Source organism: Bubalus kerabau, chromosome 4 (assembly GCF_029407905.1).
Source record: "Bubalus kerabau isolate K-KA32 ecotype Philippines breed swamp buffalo chromosome 4, PCC_UOA_SB_1v2, whole genome shotgun sequence".
Classification (NCBI taxonomy): Eukaryota; Metazoa; Chordata; class Mammalia; order Artiodactyla; family Bovidae; genus Bubalus; species Bubalus kerabau.
This window is the reverse complement of record NC_073627.1, coordinates 129,104,234-129,122,458: the sequence shown is the minus strand read 5'-3', so window position 1 is coordinate 129,122,458 and position 18,225 is coordinate 129,104,234. Positions and strand designations below refer to the sequence as shown.

The 18,225-nt window shown below is 48.2% G+C and overlaps 1 protein-coding gene across 1 annotated transcript in view; it reads right to left on the bottom strand.

Moving 5' to 3' along the window:
* The window catches only part of CCDC180 (coiled-coil domain containing 180), a 56,117-nt gene that overhangs the window by 7,591 nt on the left and 30,301 nt on the right, over positions 1-18,225 (bottom strand). The window contains 13 exon segments of the mRNA XM_055580251.1: positions 1,963-2,104; positions 2,758-2,824; positions 6,396-6,470; positions 8,190-8,337; positions 8,340-8,440; positions 8,696-8,868; positions 10,490-10,609; positions 11,797-11,895; positions 13,134-13,250; positions 13,440-13,584; positions 14,207-14,353; positions 15,253-15,433; positions 16,817-16,992. Coding sequence (XP_055436226.1) covers positions 1,963-2,104; positions 2,758-2,824; positions 6,396-6,470; positions 8,190-8,337; positions 8,340-8,440; positions 8,696-8,868; positions 10,490-10,609; positions 11,797-11,895; positions 13,134-13,250; positions 13,440-13,584; positions 14,207-14,353; positions 15,253-15,433; positions 16,817-16,992 — 1,691 coding nt within the window.

Genomic DNA, 18,225 nt, shown 5'->3' with positions numbered 1-18,225 from the left:
ACACCTTGGGTGGTCTGGGGCTTGGTCTCTGTTCCCAGTGACCTGGAGGCCATGAAAACAGAGGCTCAGGTGGACCTGAGAGTCAGCCAAGCCCTCAAGGCAATAGCCAGAGTTACTGCTCAGCTTATCTGTGTTCCTATTCTCACTTAATCTTGAGGCCTTAAGTGTTTCATACTTTACAGCTAGCTCATCCATGCATTTAAAAGTTTATCACAAAACAGTTATATCCAGGATTTTTACATGTTTTCAGTGGGAGAGTTGCTCAGGATACTTGACTCCCTGTAGGAAATGGAAGTCTTCATTTCATGTGAACTGTCAGCCTTCCTGGGAGGGACATGATCTGCAGCATTTCCCAAACCCATGTGACCATGGAACCTTTCTTTTGATGAAGATCACATAGGATGGAACCCCACAGAGTTCAAGTGGGGAAGCTCTGAGCTAGAGAAACCAAATGCTGCCTGTGGTTTCAATTCCAGTCATTCTACAACTACAGGAATGAGAGCCATTGTTGATTTCCCCTGTATACGGCAAGGCTGTGAGGGGCTTAGTCCTCAAAAAGGCCTTGCATGGTGGATGTTATCCTTGTCTCCATTTACAGGCAAGGGGAGGTGACTTGGTCAATGTCATACAGCTGGGGAATGGCAGTGCTGGGTCTTGATCTCAGGTCTGGCTACCCCCTAATCCTCTCCCTCTTCTACCCCTGCTGCCCCTCAACCCATAGCAGGCCTGTACTGGGCCCTTAGGTTCCCTGCCTTACAAGTAGACATAATTAGGACTTAATGACTGCAAAAACAAATATGGCTGTGGACGTGGAGAATTGGGCAAGGAGAGGGGCAGCTATGGGTGTGTTTTCACAGCTCCTTTTATGTTGTTATAATCAACATAAATGGCAAGATACATCCTGCCTGCCTGTTTTCATGTCCCTGCGCTCTAGGAGGCTATGTCTATCAAGTTCATCTCAGCCCAGGCACATGGTAGACACGGTGGAAGGATTCTTCAAACGATTAAACACAGAGGCACCGTATGACCCAGCAATTCTACTCCTAGTTATACACCCAAGAGACATGAAATCATACATCCACACACAACATGCACGTGAATGTTTAGAGCAGCGCCATCCATAACCGCCAAACAGTGGATACAGCCAAATGTCTATCACTGAACAAATAAACAAACTATGGTATATGCACGCTATGGAATATGATTCAGCCATAAAAAGGCTACATGACATTTACTAACACTGGATGAACAGAGAGGAGGTCAGTGGCTGCTGAGGGCTGGGAACATGATAGAGGGACAGAGGTTCTGAAATTCACAGTGGCGACAGCTGCCCAACTCTGTGAATATATTAGAATCCACTGAATTTCAAAGTATCTTCCCACTAGCTATCTATCTTACATTTGTGTGCGTGCTCAGTTGCTTGGTCATGTCCGATTCTTTGCGACCCTTTAAATTGTAGCCTGAATTGTAGCAGGCTTCTCTGTCCACAGGATTTCCCAGGCAAGAACACTGGAGTGGGTTCTCATTTCTTCCTCCAGGGGATCTCCCTGACCCAGGGACTGAACCCGCATCTCCTGCAATGCAGGCAGATTCTCACATGGTAGTGTATATATGCCAATCCTAATCTCCCAGTTCATCCCATCCTCCCTTCCCTCCCTATTTCGTTGAGTGAATATCTCAATAAAGCTGTAAAAAATTTTCAAAGAGTGAAACATTTTTAGTGATACAAATCACTATACTTCTCAAGAAAAATCGACTTTTTGCGGGGAGGGCATTGTTTTTTCCCCAGTTAAATCTAATCAAGGTTTTTACCTAATTCTAAGATGTCAGGTTTTCACAGGGAGGCTCTTCTGCCTCATGTGACCTCCAGGTCAGGAGGGCATCATTCTGGCTGTGAGTGGCCACCCTCTTTCTGTAGCCCCACCTGCCACCTGCCTATGGTGGTCACCTGGCCACACCTACCTATGAGGCAGGAGTTGTAGTAATTGTCTGTCTGGCTGTGGTACTCCAGGATCTTCTTACAGATGTTCTCTGCACACTGGTCGAAGGTTTCGTACATGCAGTCGGGCCTGGTGACTGAGCGTTTCTCTTTGCGGTAAAACTCCTACGGGAGAGGGTTGACAGTGTGGGTGCCAGGCCCCTCTCCAGGGGGCTCTGGCCCAAGATCCTGGCATCCTCCTCTGTGCTCTCCTCACCCCTTGGTCTTCTCAACTGCTGTCCCCCACGCTGGGGTCTCTCCTCCTCCCTGTCTGTCCCTGTCACCACTGTCAGTGTCTAGGGCTATGCGAGGCACAAGCAAGTCAATGGTAAAGTCTGTGCATCCTTCAAGACTAAGATGGGTCTTCCACCCATGAGACCAAGAGCTTTCTATGGAGTGCCAAACTGGGCCACTAACACAGATGACCCAGAGCTCTGCTCCAAAGACTCACACCCAGGGGTGCCATCACATGTCATTCTTGGCTGGGTGCTGGCCACTCAGGGGCAGAGACCAGGCTTGTTCCTGGTATCGGGTATGCTAAATATCTGACACACAGGACCCAAGAAAAGTTTGGTGGCTGAATACATGGGTAATGGATGAGCTTTAATTCTAGGATGGAAAACACCACACAAGGTGACAGAAGCTGGGTAGCTGTGGTCACGGGGGCTGTAGTCCCCTTTATTCAGTTTCACCCAAAGGTCATTATTGGCAGAAGGAGGGGGAGAGCCCACTGGGGGCATGTGGCCAGCAGATGGCAGAAGGGCAGGCAGGGCCCTCACCTCCGCGACCGCCAGCAGGTGCTCGTTGCTCTCCCAAAGCAGGCTCAGGACGATGCCTTTAAAATCCCTGCAACACACAGGAGGCAGATCCCTGAGAGGGCTTGTCTAATCACACTAAATGGTGTGGACAAGACCAAACGGACACAACATTCCGAGTACTCAGCAGCCCAGCCAGAACTGGACTTTGACAGCTTGGGATGCCCAAGCATGCTCCCACCTCGTATTTCTATTTGTCTAGTTGAATGCCTCTTGCTTGCGCCAAGCTGTGTTTGGCCCCTTCCAAGTGTCTCTGTTCTCTTTTGTTCCTCATTACTCCTTGGAATTACTCACTCTTGCCCCAGGGCCACTGCTCACACTGATTCCTCTCCAGGGAACACAAATAACTTTCCTCTTGGTTACATTTGCTTTTCCTCCGACCCTGGCTCAGTGGCAGTCCCTGACTGCCTCGTTCCAATGCCCTGAGCAGCTCTCAGCTTTATAGCCTCCCCGTAGGGGCTCTGGGGATTGATATGTGTGACTGGCTGATTGATTAACCCCATCTCTCCCAGCAGCTGGTAAAGTCCACCAGGACACACAGTGTGTCTGTTTTCATTCACCATAGAATCCCCTGTCCAGTGCCTGCACCTATCAGTGTCTCTGTCTTGGTTGAGAGAAGAAAGAATGATTTCTTATAAATATTAATCAAATGAGCAGGACTGCCTGTAGGACCAAACATCCTCTTTCTGATACATCTGGCCTTTAGGCTGACTGTGCACACCAGGTGCTTTACTGAACAAATCTGCCCAGATCTAGCGAATATTCCTGTCAGTAAGGTCAACTGTCTCAATACCAAGAGTGAAATAAGGGACTGATGTGTTAGAACCGCACATACCTGGAGGACAACTATTTTTTCAAAATTTCTGTAAAGTGATGCAGTGACTGTTTTACATACACATCATTTTTGACCAGTTTCTAAAATATATGTGTATATATATTTTTAAATTCCCTCAAATTTAAAAATAAAATGGAGAAGGAAATGGCAACCCACTCTAGTATTCTTGCCTGGAGAATCCCATGGACAGAGGAGCCTGGCAGGCTATAGTCCATGGGCTTGCAAAGAGTCAGATACAACTTAGAGACTAAACCACCACCAAACTAAAAAAAGGGACTTCTCTGGTGGTCCAGTGGTTAAGACCCTGTTCTTCCACTGCAGGGGGCACAGGTCCAATTCCCTGTTGGGGAACTAAGATCCTGCATGCCTCTTGGCCAAAAAACATGTGTGTGTTTGTGTGTGTGATGTGCTCTTTCATTTACAAATTCACTCATAATTAAAGAAAATTAGAAATAAGCTGAAAAGCAAGATGGAAAAATTAATGCTAACATTTACTATATTTCCTTCTGCTGATGTTTAAATTGGTTTGGAATTAGGTTCATGTGCTTTTTACATTCTGCACCCTTTAAAGTGTTCCCCCTACATTATGCTATCATTTTAAATGGCTGTGTAACACCACTGGGTATGTATGTACTGTGTTTACAATCCCCTATTTTTGGACTTTAGGTTTCCCCCCCATTTTTAGCTAGGATAAAAAGCATTGCATGGTACATCTTCATGCAAATGTTTCCTTCCTGAGAGATGGTTTCTTTGGGAGAGGGACCCATGGAGCTGCACAAAAGGTATAATTCATGGCTTTCACCACTACTTTTCCCAACCCTTTCTAGGAAGAGAGTTTGCTCTCTGTTGACTGACAAAAGTTGCCTTTGAGAAGAATATCAGGTTCTTCTATATGCGTTCACTATACCTTTCCCAGTTTCTGTTGCATGACTCATGCTGCTGGCATGGCTTTATTAAGGATAATTTGGAACTTTATTGGCTTCTTGGGAAAACAAGATCTCCCTAAACTGGCTCTTCTAAGACCTCTCCCTCCCTGCCCGCACCCCCCTACCCCGCCATCAACACCTCTGCTCTTTCTTCCCCATTTTGCCACCTCCCACCTTCCCTTCAGTTGCCTGGTTTCCTCTGATATGTCCCCCTCTACAGTGCTACCTCCTCCATCTCTCTGTCCTTCCTGTCAGACCTTTCCCTTCCCACTCCAGCCCTCAACTCCCTACAGCTGCTTGAATTAAGTTTAGGCCCCTGACCCTATCAAGGCTCTCAAGGGACTGAGGCACTCCTGAAAGCAACTGCCTGAGGCTAAAGGGGAAAAGAGGCTAGTGAGAAGCCTGCTGGACATTTCACCCACTCATATGTGCTCTAGAATTCAAAAACTCTTAAAATTATTTATGTGAGTTCAACAAGAAGTTGTCCTTCTTGCGATGGGACATAATTGGAAACACTGATAGATAAAAGAGGCTTTGACTGAAATGTCATATGGACAGCAATGTATAAGATCGGACATGATCAAACATTTTAAAGAAACTAAGGTTGACTTGATGGGGACGATGCTTTTAAGCCCTCTTTGGAAAATCAACCTGGCACCTGGTTTATGGGGTTCCCAGCTTCATAGGTGGGTAAGGAAAACCTTACAGTATTGTGGGGACCTTAAGAAGAGAGGATTTCACCCAAATCTATAGGTACTGTGGGTGAAATCTGACTTGTCTTCCTAGTCTCAAGAGGCTTTTAAGAGTCTAATCTGAGATTATTTATGAAAAGTTCCAGCAATGCAAACATAAAAGTTTTGGTGATCAGTTGCCACTCTTGCTGCATTTATGTAAATAATCAGGCCAAATCTAAAGAGACCAGACTTGTTTCATAAACAAGAATCAAAAAGAAGGGCAACAGAAATTTTACATTTCAATAACTATAGCACTCTCTTGTGATTAGTAAATCCTAACCCTATTTGTTAGCTTTGAGGATTCATGACTTCCCTGGAAACTGGACCAGATCTTGCCATCACACATGTTTTGTCAATTCTTATCAAATCTCAACTCTTCTGCTGTTGTTTAGTCACTGAGTCACGTCTGACTCTTTTGTGACCTCATTTGAGGACTGTAGCCCACCAGGCATCTCTGTCCACGGGATTTCCCAGGCAAGAATATTGGAGTGAGCTGCCATTCCCTTCTCCAGGCTCAATTCTTCTAGCCTCCTTTATATCTGGCTACAACTCCTCATATTAATATTTCTAATTTTTCTCCCACCCTCCTGACTTTATGTCACTGAGAACTGAACCCTAAATGTTTAGGTCCCTGTTGGGACTTGCAATTGTTCTATAGCTGGCTTTTCCTCCAGGATCCAAAGAAGCCCTGTCAGGTGGAACTGGGTGATGGGCAACTGGAATGCGAGGAGCTGCTCCCAAGTGGGCCACTCTGGGGCTTCAGACCCAACGTCTATAAAGCTCCTTGACTGGCTGCCCTATGACCAAGCCACAAGAGATGGAGCAGGTGCCCTTTAATAAACAAAAGGTGACTGAACAGAAATAAACAGATTGTTCAAAGGAAAGAAGAATGTCTTCTTGAAGAATGCCTAAATTTGGTGAAAATGTCTCTCAATAAATTTATGTGAAATAGGCTGAGACAAACAGACCTTGGCCCTTACCAGTCCCCTCGCAGACCTGCTCTGTCCCTCTCCAGCTTATTTTCCCCTCAGTGGAGTCAGATTTAGCTCCCAAGTGACAAAGATGACAGGTTAAAATGGAGTTAAAGGAAATGGCATTGACACTTACTCCGCTGGAGGAGGCTTGTCACCGAGCACCTGATACTTTCTATCCAGTCGGTTGGGCTTGGTGTACCGCGTGACGCTGTGGGGCAAAGGTGGGTTAGTGCTCTGCAAGCTGGAGACAGACACAAGCAGATCTGAGTCTGTGGGAGCCCTACCCAGACCTGCCTGTGCAGCCCAGCCCTTCAAGCTGCTGCCCCACCCCTCGACAGCTCTGCATGCAGCCTTATAGTAGGAATGGAGCCCTAACCGCTGAAACCCACACAAGGCCGGGAGGAGGGACGGAGGGGCTCCAGCCCTGAAAGTATAATCCTTGCTTCCCTGTGGTGAGGACCCAAAGAAACACAGGTTGAGAGCCGCAGGTAGGGATGCCAAATTTTCAAATAAAAGCACATATTAAATTTGAATTTCTTAACACATTATAAACCAACTATACTTCAATAACATAAATGTTTAAATAAACTTGAATTTCATATAAGCAATAAGCAATTTTTCACATACACACCATGTATTATTTGGGACATACTCATATTAAAAAATGTGTTGTTTTTCTGAAATTCAAATGTAACTGGACATCCTGAATTTTCATCTGCAGCCTTAGCAGCATGTATATTTCACTGGTAACCACTGAGAGATTGATTATACAAATGGACAATGGCTATACCTTATATAAATAGAGAACCCTGGCTGATAAGCTGTAACAACCTGCCTAGGACACCAAGCCCTTAGCTACAATAAACATTCAGGAAGCCGGCCTGCTGGAAGTCAGACTTGCAGGAAGACAATTGTTATCTTTAGTAACAATCCAGGAAGCCAATAATACCCCCTGTAACAATCAGCCCCACAGGGCCAGGACCTGCTCAGTACCTGACAGCTCCCTTAGATTCTGTCCCTGCTTCCGATTCAGGATGAACAAGTCAAATACATACCCCTAACCATCACACAGGATGCCCACTGCTCTTGGGCCTCCTCCAGCCTTCCCAGGGCAGCCACCACCAACAGGGCACATCTGAAGCCTTCCCTTTTCTCCACTACACCCCTTTCCCACTCCCTTGCCTGCCTTTGTGTCATCTGCTAAAACGGAAGTGAGAGTGGCCGATTCCCTGGTTGTAGAAAGCTCTGCATAGTCTTTGCTTTTCCCATTTGGTTGGTCTTTATTTCCACACTGCAGATGGCAGGCCTGTTCAAAAAGACTTTCTGGATGTACGCAAAGCAGGAATCTCTTCAGTGTCACTTCTTCAAAACCAATAATTAAACTAGGTCAATAATGGCTCATCAAAGACTCAGAAAGTCAGGTCAGCCCTGTGGCTTCTGTCATCCACCTTCTATAAAATCGGTGTCAGAGGCCATCCAGGGCCCATGCTCACTGAGCCATGAGTCTAACGACCCTGACAGGGCATAGTGGGCAGAACACATGGCCAGGATGCAGAGACCCAGAGCTCCCAAGACTCCGTGATGTCATCCAAGGAATGCCACCTCCAAGGTCACGCCCTCTGACAGAAACAGTGTGTATGGGATGTAGCTGTCACTGTGGATAACCACCCAACGCCCTACAGGTTCTTAGGGTGGAGGGCTGTGAGAGTCAAGCCACTGGGCAGGGATGAGAATAGACCTGTCTAAAGCTGGCTTTGGATTTGGCCCCTTGCAGGGTCCCAACTTGGAAGGTCCCTATTTGGAGAGTCTGTGAGCACAGGAGACACATTCTGAGGACATGGGCTGGCAAAGGGTAGCCTCTGGCCTCCATCTGGCGGTTGGGGTTGAGTCTGGGGAGGGGAGACTGCAGGCAGCCTAGCCTCTCTACCTTGCTACCGAGGTGGCACTGGCGATGGACAAGTCCTTCTTCAAGGAGTGCTCTGCTCGGTTCCGGAGTCGCCTCAAGGCTTTGGGTGATGGGTACCCAGGAGAACAACAGAGGATCCAAGGTGAGGAGGGACCAGGTGGCACCCCCAGCTACCTCACTGTCAGCACCTAAATCCACAGGCCTGTCTGCCCCTACCTGTCTGGGACCGTTCTTTGTCGCACTGAAGGGTTGAGGACTTTGAGTCAGGAAACCTGAAACCAAAGGAAAGGATGTGAGCTTTTCCCCAATGACCAAGAGGATGGCTCAGGCCAGGCACTGGGCACCATCCTGGTTAGCCCACAATGCCATATGAATCTGCCCAATCGTGAGCTCCACTTCAGAGGAGGAAGCTGAGCCTCTGAGGGGAGGAGGAAGCCCCTGCACAAGGTCACAGCCGTTAGGGTGGGCTCACATGGGGACTGGCCTCTGAAGGCTTGGGCCCCACTGTTCACACCCGGGCCACTCACTGCAGGATCCTCTTGACCACCTCCACGGCTGGGTCTTCAATCATGGACTTCCCCATGCGGCTTGGCTGGGCAAAGGACTCAGGGGTGACCATGTCTACCTTAGCCTCTTCTTCATAGACTTCTGAAGATAACAAGATGTCACTCTCTACCTCCAGGTCAGTCAAGACGTTGTCCTGCAGGCCAAAGAGCAGGGCCTGATTGTGGGTGTCAGGGAGGCAGGCAGGCTGGGTTCCCATCCCAGGACCACTTGGCCCAGGTGCTGTAGGCTGACCACGTTGAGCCTCTCTTGCCCCTTCTGTGAAGCAGCAGGGATCATATATACCTTAGAGGGCCATTCATTCATTCATTCATGTGTGCATGCCGAGACCTTCAAAAGTATTTCTTGAGTGCCTGCTTTCTGCAAGGCTCTCCCTGGGCCTGGGACACAGGGTAAAGGAGCCACATGTGACTCTTATCCTCATGGAGCTTACAGTCTGGTCAGAGAGACAAGACATTTAATATGGACTTCTACAAATAAATGGTCAAGTTGGGGCCAGTGCAATGAAAACAAAGTTACAGCATCTTCCCTGAGGCTGAGGGTCATGAACTGGGCTACTCGCCGATGTGCCCCGGTGGTGTTTTTGAGCAAAGGACAAGTAAACAAATGAGTGCATGGATAAGTGCATGGCCACCTCCACCTTGAGTTGGACCTTAGAGAAACAGTGAGTGAGGGACCCACCATGAGCACTTAGTTGAGCTATGCCCTATTTTATTCTGTGTCTTGGCGGCACTGTAAGCCCTGGAGGGAAGGACCCCAGCAGGACTCCTGAGTTCTGTCTCGTGGGGCTCAGTACTGTTGGTGTGATGAAAGCTTAGTGCTGGCAGCACAGCAGGAAGATCCTCCCCACAGAGGGAAGGGCTGGTTCAAAGCATGGCAGTGAGAGGCGGGGCCTGAGGCTGGTCAGAGCACAGCTCAAGGGGCATCCATTTATGCTGCCATCAGCTCTGTGACAGGTCCTCCTGGAAGCTGGTTGAGACCTCTGGTGAAAGCTTGGTGAGAGAGGTTGAGTGTGGGGTGAGGGTGACAGGCTCTGCCCTCTTGGAGCACACAGTCTAGGGGAGACAGCTCCTAAAAGGGGGACCTCACTGAATGGTCTATGGGTTCATGAAGAAGTAGAACATGCCACAGGGGTCAGGAGATGCTGGCCCAAACTAGTGGGTGAGTGAAGGCCTGGGGGAAAGTGAGCTCTTAGGGGGACCAGAGAAATGAAGGGGTCAAGGAAGTCCTGGTGAGGATCTGGATCTTATCCTGAGGACAGGAGAGGGACACAGGCAGACTGGCCTTCTCCAAGAGGCCTGGCTGCAGCTCAGGGAATGGATCACAGGGGGAAGTGAGAGGATCAGGACAGGATCAGGATCTTTTGCACATATGTGCAAAAGATGGGGGGCTTGGACAAGGTAGTGGGGGTGGAATGGGGAGAAGCTGGTGGCTGCTAATAGGAGTGGGTGGGAAGGAAGAGGCTGAGAGGTGAGACTTCCCTGAGAGCTGAGGGCCCTGATGGGGTGGGGAGGTGCTGCCAGGAGGTGATGGATCTCCGAAGGGACCAGTGCAGGGAAGTGGCCCATCTGGGATGTGAACCCAGATCTGACTCCACAGTCTATGGCCTTTCTAAGGCATCCCTGCAAGCCTGATGTCCAGCAGGGGCCTGGGAGGTCTTCTCTCCCTGGGATCTGCTGAACCCTGTGGGACACCTGTGAGCCCAGCCCCCACAGCTCAGATACTCTTCATCATGGCTGCCCCATCCCATTCCTTACGGGAAAGGCCAGGTGAGTCATGGATATCATGTCCAGCTTGCAGTTGAGATACTCAATCCTTTGGCTCAGTTTTTCTTTCCAAGTTCGAATAAGGCCAAGGAGGTCTTCTGTGCTCACTACCTAGTGAGAACATGGAGGGAAAAAGCCACAGGAAGCAGGCTGCAGATGGGCAGGCTGACTCCATGTGGACTGCAGGAACCAGCTGGCTGGTGAAGACACCTCTTGGATCCAGGGAGGCCCCCCTCTTGCAGAGAGGGCCCTGGAGGAATGAGAAGCCCTGGGCCAGCTCTCTTGGGTGACTCTACTGGGCCGCGGGTCCTTCCTCGATGGGGCACCAGGAGTTCTATTCCTGGTTCTATGGGTTTGTTCTGAGCTAATGGTTTAAACTTACTTGACTTCCTTGGTGGCTCAGAGGATAGGTAAAGAATCTGCCTGCAGTGCAGGAGATCCGGGTTTTGTCCCTGGGTCAGGAAGATCCCCTGGGGAAGGGCAGGGCAACCCACTCCAATTTTATTGCCTGGAGAATTCCATGGACAGAGGAGCCATGGCCTCAGAGGCCATGAGGTTGCAAAAGAGTCGGACACAACTGAGCGACTGAACAACAACAAACAATGATAAAACTTCAACTCAGTTACTGAAACGAAAGAGAAAAGATCTTCTGGCCAGGACACCAGGTTTACAAGTGCCTGGCTGGGCTGGGGAGAAAAGTACTCAGGGTGGCCAGGACACGCTGGCCACAGGGGTGTCACAGGGGACAGAGACATGCACTAGAGGCAGGAGAACAAGCAAGTCAACGAGGTAAATGTACAGAGACCTGCTTTGCTGATCAGGGCCTGGCTGGCACTTAGAACCTCACTTCTCTCAGACTTCATTCCAATTTGGACTTATTACTATTTATATATAGAAAATGGAAGTAACCAGTTTATGCACACTGGTCAAAACAAAGGGAAAATCAAACAAAAGATGGTTGTTCAGAGGGCAGAGTCCTGCTTCCGTTACTCATCCAGGGCTCCATTCTAATTATAAGGAGGGAGGCCTTGCGACATCAGAGTGGGAGGGAGGCCAGACTCAAGCCCCCATGCTCACTGGCCTCAACATGCCTGCCAGGGAGGTGCTGGGGGCCAGGGGCAATGGCTGGTTTCTCTTCTCTTCCTTAATTCCATTGAATAAAACAGAGGTGAAGTAGGAAGACTCAGAGGCCCTGCTGGTGGTAGAGAAATCTAGACCACAGATGTGAGTTTATTTCCAGTTAACAATTCTGGCATGCATCTTTACTATCCACAGCTTAGCATCTACTGAACACTTACTTGTTTATTCCTTTTTGAGTTTCGGCACATTTCTACCTTGCTTTGAAGCTGTTCTAGAGAAGAATTTAATCCCTCTGTCTGCAAATTGGATTTTGCCACCTAGAAAAACCAGAGGTTCAGAGATTTACTTCCAGAATACTTATTTTGATCAAGAAAAAGTTTAGCAAATCATTATCTCAGAGATGGATTAAATATGACAAAAATGAAATCGGAGGGAAAATGCAAAGCTGTATGAGAAACTAGACCAATGCAAATTTAAAGGATTTTTTTTTCCTGCCAAATAAATAAGTTTCAAAAATAAAACTGGTGATCCCCATTACTGGTTGAGGGTGTTGGGAGGACACACTCAGGCCCTATTGGCGAGGGGGTATCTGTACAAGCCACCTGGAAAGCACAAAGAGCCTGAAAACACTCCTGCTCTAGTCCAGGAATTTTAGCTCTGGGAGGCACCCTATGGACATCATCAGGGCTTCCAGTGAAGGCATGTCTATCACACCACTGCATGTAATAAAGTGAAACCCACTAAGAATTCCTCCAAAAAAGAATGGTTACATAAAAATGGCAACACATTTGGGAGAGAGAAGCCATCAAAGTGATGTTTTTGAAGAAACTTTTCAGCTTAAACAAAGTTTTTACTGCAGCTTAAAAAATTGTAATCAATAGCACCCTTGTCCCCACTGCCCTGACCCTCACTCCAGTGCCACTGAGCCCAGCTCATGGGACCCTGCTGAACCAGCCACGGCTCCAGCCTCATTGCACCCCCGCATTTTCTTCTTTGAGCTCTCTCTCTCTCTCCTTGGCTCCAACTCCCCCAGGATTTTTTTGATGATGTCTCCAGGACACTGCTCCACACCCTCCTGCCTGGCTGGCTCCTCCTTCTCCGTCAAGCCTTGGGAAGCACTACTTCCCCAGTCCAGAGGAAATCCTCTCCTCTATGTCCCCACGCACCTTATGTGGCCCTCTTGTCCTCTGTAGCCCAAATGGCCTGGCACTGCCTGAATTTCTGGTGTCACAGACATGGGTTCACATTTTGGCCCCACAATTTAGGAACATTGTGTTCTCAATGTCTCTCTGCCTCAATTTCTTTGTTTCTAAAACGGGCTAAGAACAGCTCTTGTGAGGATTCATATAATTCATCAAAATAAGCCCACTAAGATGCGTGCTGCATGATAACTCAGTGGATGTTAGAAGCTATTATGATTTAATCTCTGACTTCCTGGCCAGAGTGCAAGTCCCAGAGGGGCAGAGACCACACCGGTATCCCCAGCACCTGGGACAGTGCCTGGGGTGCAGGTGTGTGATAAACATCCAGCACATGAAGAACGTATCTGTCCTACCTCGCACTTGATGTTTACTTGCAGATTTGTCAGCAAGCGCTGGATTTTCTCTATGAAAATAAGGTCCACAGACAGGTTATGGAATTTACTTTCAAACTTGCTGATGAACTCGTTAGCCTTAAAGAAAGAGAAAAAAGTAAAGGAGTGGGGCTTAATTTGGAACTTTTGGACTTTGGAAGCAAAGGGGGACAAGCCCACCTAATGGGTGGAAAGGGGGCTTGACTGGCCTATTAGGCAGTGAGCAAGGCAACTATGTAACCGGGTGTCACAGGAGTCTGGCTAGAGGTCAGGGTGTGGCCTACTCACCTGGTCCAGATAATCACTCTCCATCTTTTCCATGTTGATCATGATTAAATTTTCAACAAACTCTATCCGGGCAGCTTCCTTCTCTAGTCGATGACACAGTGAGTCAATTTCTTCAGAAGAGAAGTTGCCTCCCTCTGAAAACAATCTGTAAATAATTTGGGAGAAATAAAAGCCATTGATCAGCCCATTCCACCCATCCCAACTACTGTGGTAGACAAGGCTTTAGATTAAAAGTACAAGATCGTGGAAAAAGTTCAAGGACACAAGCAGGGAAACAACCCAAATGTCCATCAAGGGATGAATGGATAAACGCATCATACACAATGGAATATCATTGAGCTTTAAGAAGGAATGAAATTCTGACACACGGATAAGCACTGAAGACATTATGCTAAGCGAAAAAGTCAAGCTCACAGGACAAATGTGCTGTGATTTCACTTCTATGAGGCCCCTAGAGTAGTCAAATTCATAGAGACCGAAAATACTAATAGCATAGTGGTTCCCAGCGGCCGAAGAAAGGCTAAACAGGCAGTTAGTGTTTAGAGCTTCAGTTGTGAGGGTGAAAATGTTCTGGAGATGAATGGTGGTGATGGTTGTACAATAACATGAACGTACTTAACGCCACTGAACTACACATACAATGGTTAAAATGGACAGATTTACGTTATGGATATTTTGTCATAATTGAAAAATGAAGAGGCAAACAAGACCACCTCTCAACAGAAAGAGCCCAGAGGCCCACAGGGGGCCCGGATGCTGGCTCCCACCTGCAGTGCTTGATGAACTCAATGTTGGTGTAGCGCAGTTTGCCCAGGCTCTCCTCCAGGTACTGGCGGAAGCTGCGCAGCGACACCTGGATGACGTCGACGTAGCTGAGCAGCTCCCGCTGCACAGTGCTGCTGAGAGTTGCCAGCCTGGGGGACACAGGAGGGCGGGGTGGTGACCTGGGCACGGGAGGGCAGCCTGGGAGATGGCTTGAGCACTGTGCCCAGCTGTACGGTCACCAGAACCATGCCTCTCTTCACTGGGTAGACACAGAGGCCTTAGAAGGAGGTTCAGAATGCCAGTGTGTGCAGACACAGTGCGGGACTCTCAGTGAGCCGGGTCAGAGGGCACCTCTCTTCAGTCTGGCTCCTGCCACCAAATTGCTAAGAGAATCCCCAGGTCCTCCCCTTACTGCCACCCCCTCTTAACTCCCAGAAATGTGGCTCCTGTGCCCTGGGACTTCCGGAAAGAGCAGCCTGAGGGTTTCCTCTTTACATCCCAGTCTACCCTAACCAGCTGCCTCTTGGGTACCTGACCACTGTACAGACGCCTGTGAAGTTTCCTCACCTGTGACCAGATGGAGGCCTTCCGGGCTTCACCTCAAACCCCTGAATGGCCTTCCAGGAAACCCTGGTTCTACCCTGAGCACATCTCCACCTGGAGCTGGGCCAGTGCTCCTCTCTGGTGGGAGAATTCTGCCTCCTTCTCACCTCCCTCCATTCCGCCCTAGGGCCTCCTGCAGGAAGCTCGTCCTGATTTCCCTGGGTCTTTCCCACCATGGACATGTCAGGGCCCATCATTTGCATCCCTGCACTCTGACATTTGCACCCTTTTCTCTCTCTGGCTGCTCCCCCACCCCCAGAACCAAGCCCCTGGCCAGATGCGTCACCGTAGCTGGACTCCTACTCTCATGAAGAGATGAAAATCCTTCTGGAAACCCCGACTCTTCTGCTGTTCACAGCGGATGGGAGGACTGCTTCTCTGAGCACAGGCATCTGGCCAGGGTTCTAGGGCTGCCAGGCCATGACTGAGTCCCCAAGACCCTTACTTCTGGCTCTTGGTAGCGTTCAAGAAGATGTGCTCCATGTCAGAAATCTTGCGGCGGAAGTGTTTGCTCTTCAAGTTTTGCTCTTCTTGGAACTGGCAGAACATCATCCTCTCCTTCCTCAGTGTCTCCATCACCCCTGCACAGTGGCTGTTCAGCCGTTCTTGATGAAACAAGAGCTCAGCTGAAAGAGGACACAGGGGTGGGAGGGCTGAGGTCCTCTGGGACCCTGGGTCAGCTCAGGACAGTGTTCTCCTGGATAGTGGCATGCCTCTCCCAGGCTAGCTACAGAGAAGGGACTTTTTAGGCCAAGGCCCAGTTCCCCTTGCCCTCCCCAGGGCTCAGCCTGGGAGTGGACTCAGATCTCAGGGGAACCAATCTGAGACAGTCCCAGTGTCCTTAATTGGAGAGGAGGCTCTGGTTGGCTGTGAGTGGTGGAAATACCCTGCCTGTAGCAGAAGGGAACAAGGCCTGGGAGCTAGGAGAGCATCTCCCACCCTGGGAGCAGGTGGGATGATGGGGAGGGCAGGGATTTTGGTGAGAGGGTCTGGGAGCAAAAGGCCAACACAGAGTTTGGCAGTTGGCATCTGACCCTTTATATCAGTGGTTACTCATTTCCAATAAGCCTGAATTATGGCGGACTTTAAGAGCTCCATCATAGGCCTTAAGAGCTAGCAGAGAGCCTTGGGTTACCTCATCTGACCTCCTACTGCCTGGAGTGGAGGATGTACTGTGGGCTCAGCTCTGCCAAAAACAAATGGCGGGACTCTGGGGCTTCGCATCTCTGGCCTCCATTTTCACATTGTGCATTGGGCCGGGAGCCAGGGAAGAGAAAGGAAACCAGACTTCAGGGAGCATCTTTGTTTATATTTATATTTAATGCACACATTTCCCAGATGAGGGCGAGGTCCTAAAAAGTCAAGCAGGTCTCCTAAGGCGACAGGAAGCTCTCAGGATCTATGATGAAGTTTAAAGTATGACTCAAGTGAAAACCTGATGGGCACCATTGAAGCTTTCAAATAAAAGTGCCCTCCCCCCAAATGATGGAGCCTTCTGCCTTAGAAATGGCATGTCTTTTTAAGTATTAAGAATTATAAGCTGAAAATAATGGCTACCACTTTTGGAGACTCTGGCTTATACTAGTTGTTCATGATTGCGCACTGTACCACTTCAAGGAGAGTTAATTACCACCACCAAAATGCCCTCAGGAGGTTAGGAACAGATCAGAGAGGTCACGTAACCTGCTCAGAGTCATACAGCTAGAGAGGTTGAGCCTATTAGCTCCGATTCCTGAGCTACAGGCCTGCCTCTAGGGCATCCGTCATGAAAGTGTGAATGACAGGTGTGGGAATGTATCTGGGACCCATAAAGCTAAAATAAGACAATACTCTTCATCTCAGCATCTAACACCCTCTTTAAAAAATCTTATGTGAGGATTCTGGGTACAACCTTCTCTGCCAGCCTGGGAGCTGCCAGCCTCACACACATCTTCCAGTGTGTGATGACAACACGCTAAGCACTGCGTGTTGCAAACCAGGGCTGCCTAACGAATGCAGAGCCACAGTACCTGCCCTGACGTTGTGGATGTCCTTCTCAATGTGCTGGGCTCTTGGCTGGTGCAGGTGCAGACGCAGCTCCAGTTCTGAATCCAGCTCATCAATCTTGCTGGCCATGATGACCCGAGCATTGAGGGCACATTGGTCAAACCATTTCTCCAAGTGCTCAAAAAAGCCAGTTCGAAGCCTGAGGGAGAGACCAGAGAGGGTCAGCAACTGTGACCAGGGAGTGATCTCTCCAGGCTGATATATAAAGTGCTTCCCTCTTCCACTCCTTCTTTCTTATTTAATTTCCCATTTCATTGTATTTCTTTGTCTGGATGGGCCATCATTCATTTAGCCAGATCCCCTGGCTGGTGGACATAGCGTGGTTTCCATTCGTTTGTTTTTACCAAGAAGACTATAACGTGTAACCTCATACATATGTCAAGTGCAGAATAATTTCTATAGGATAAATTCCCTAAAAGGGAATTGTTGAATCAAAACCTGAAATACATTTGTGGATCTGGTAGATATTGCCAAACTGCTTCTGTTGCAAGACAATGAATAAAAGTTCCTATTTCTCCATTTCTCACTATGGACGGTGACTGCAGCAATGAAAATAAAAGATGCCTGCTCCTTGGAAGAAAATCTATGACAAACTCAGACAGTGTATTAAAAAGCAGAGATATCACTGGGCTGACAGAGGTCCGTATAGTCAAAGATTTTTCCAGTAGTCATGTACAGGTGTGACTTAGACCATAAACAAGGCTGAGTGCTAAAGAATTGATGTTTTCAAATTATGGTGCTGGAACAGACTCTTAAGAGTCCCTTGGACAGCAAGGAGATCAAACCAGTCAATCCGAAAGGAAATCAACCCTGAATACTCATTGGAAGGACTGGTGCTGCAGCTGAAGCTCCAATACTTTGGCCCCCTGGTGCAAATAGTGACTCATCAAAAAGACCTGGGAAAGACTGAAGGTGAAAGAAGGGGAGGAAAAGGCTGAGATGGTTAGATAGCATCACTGACTCACTGGACATGAATTTTAGTAGATTCTGGGAGATAGTGGAGGACAGAGGAGCCTGGCATGCTGCAGTCCATGGATTTATAGTCAGACACGACATAGTGACTGAACAACAATTTCTCCATAGCTTCAGATTGTATTGTCAAACTCTTGAATCTGACAATTTTGTCATGACTGAAATTGAGCATATTTTTATGAATTCAAGACTATTAAATTTATTTTCCTGTCTACCATCCACTAATATTTTTGCCCATCATTCTAGTATGTAGTTGCACTTTTCCTTATTAATTTCTGGGAGCACTTTATATATTGGGAATACAAGGTCCTCTGACTGAGATGTGAACTGCAAATATTTTTGCCAGTTGATTATTTCATCCTGCTAGAAATGCAGCATGATTTTCTTGGCTATGTATTGT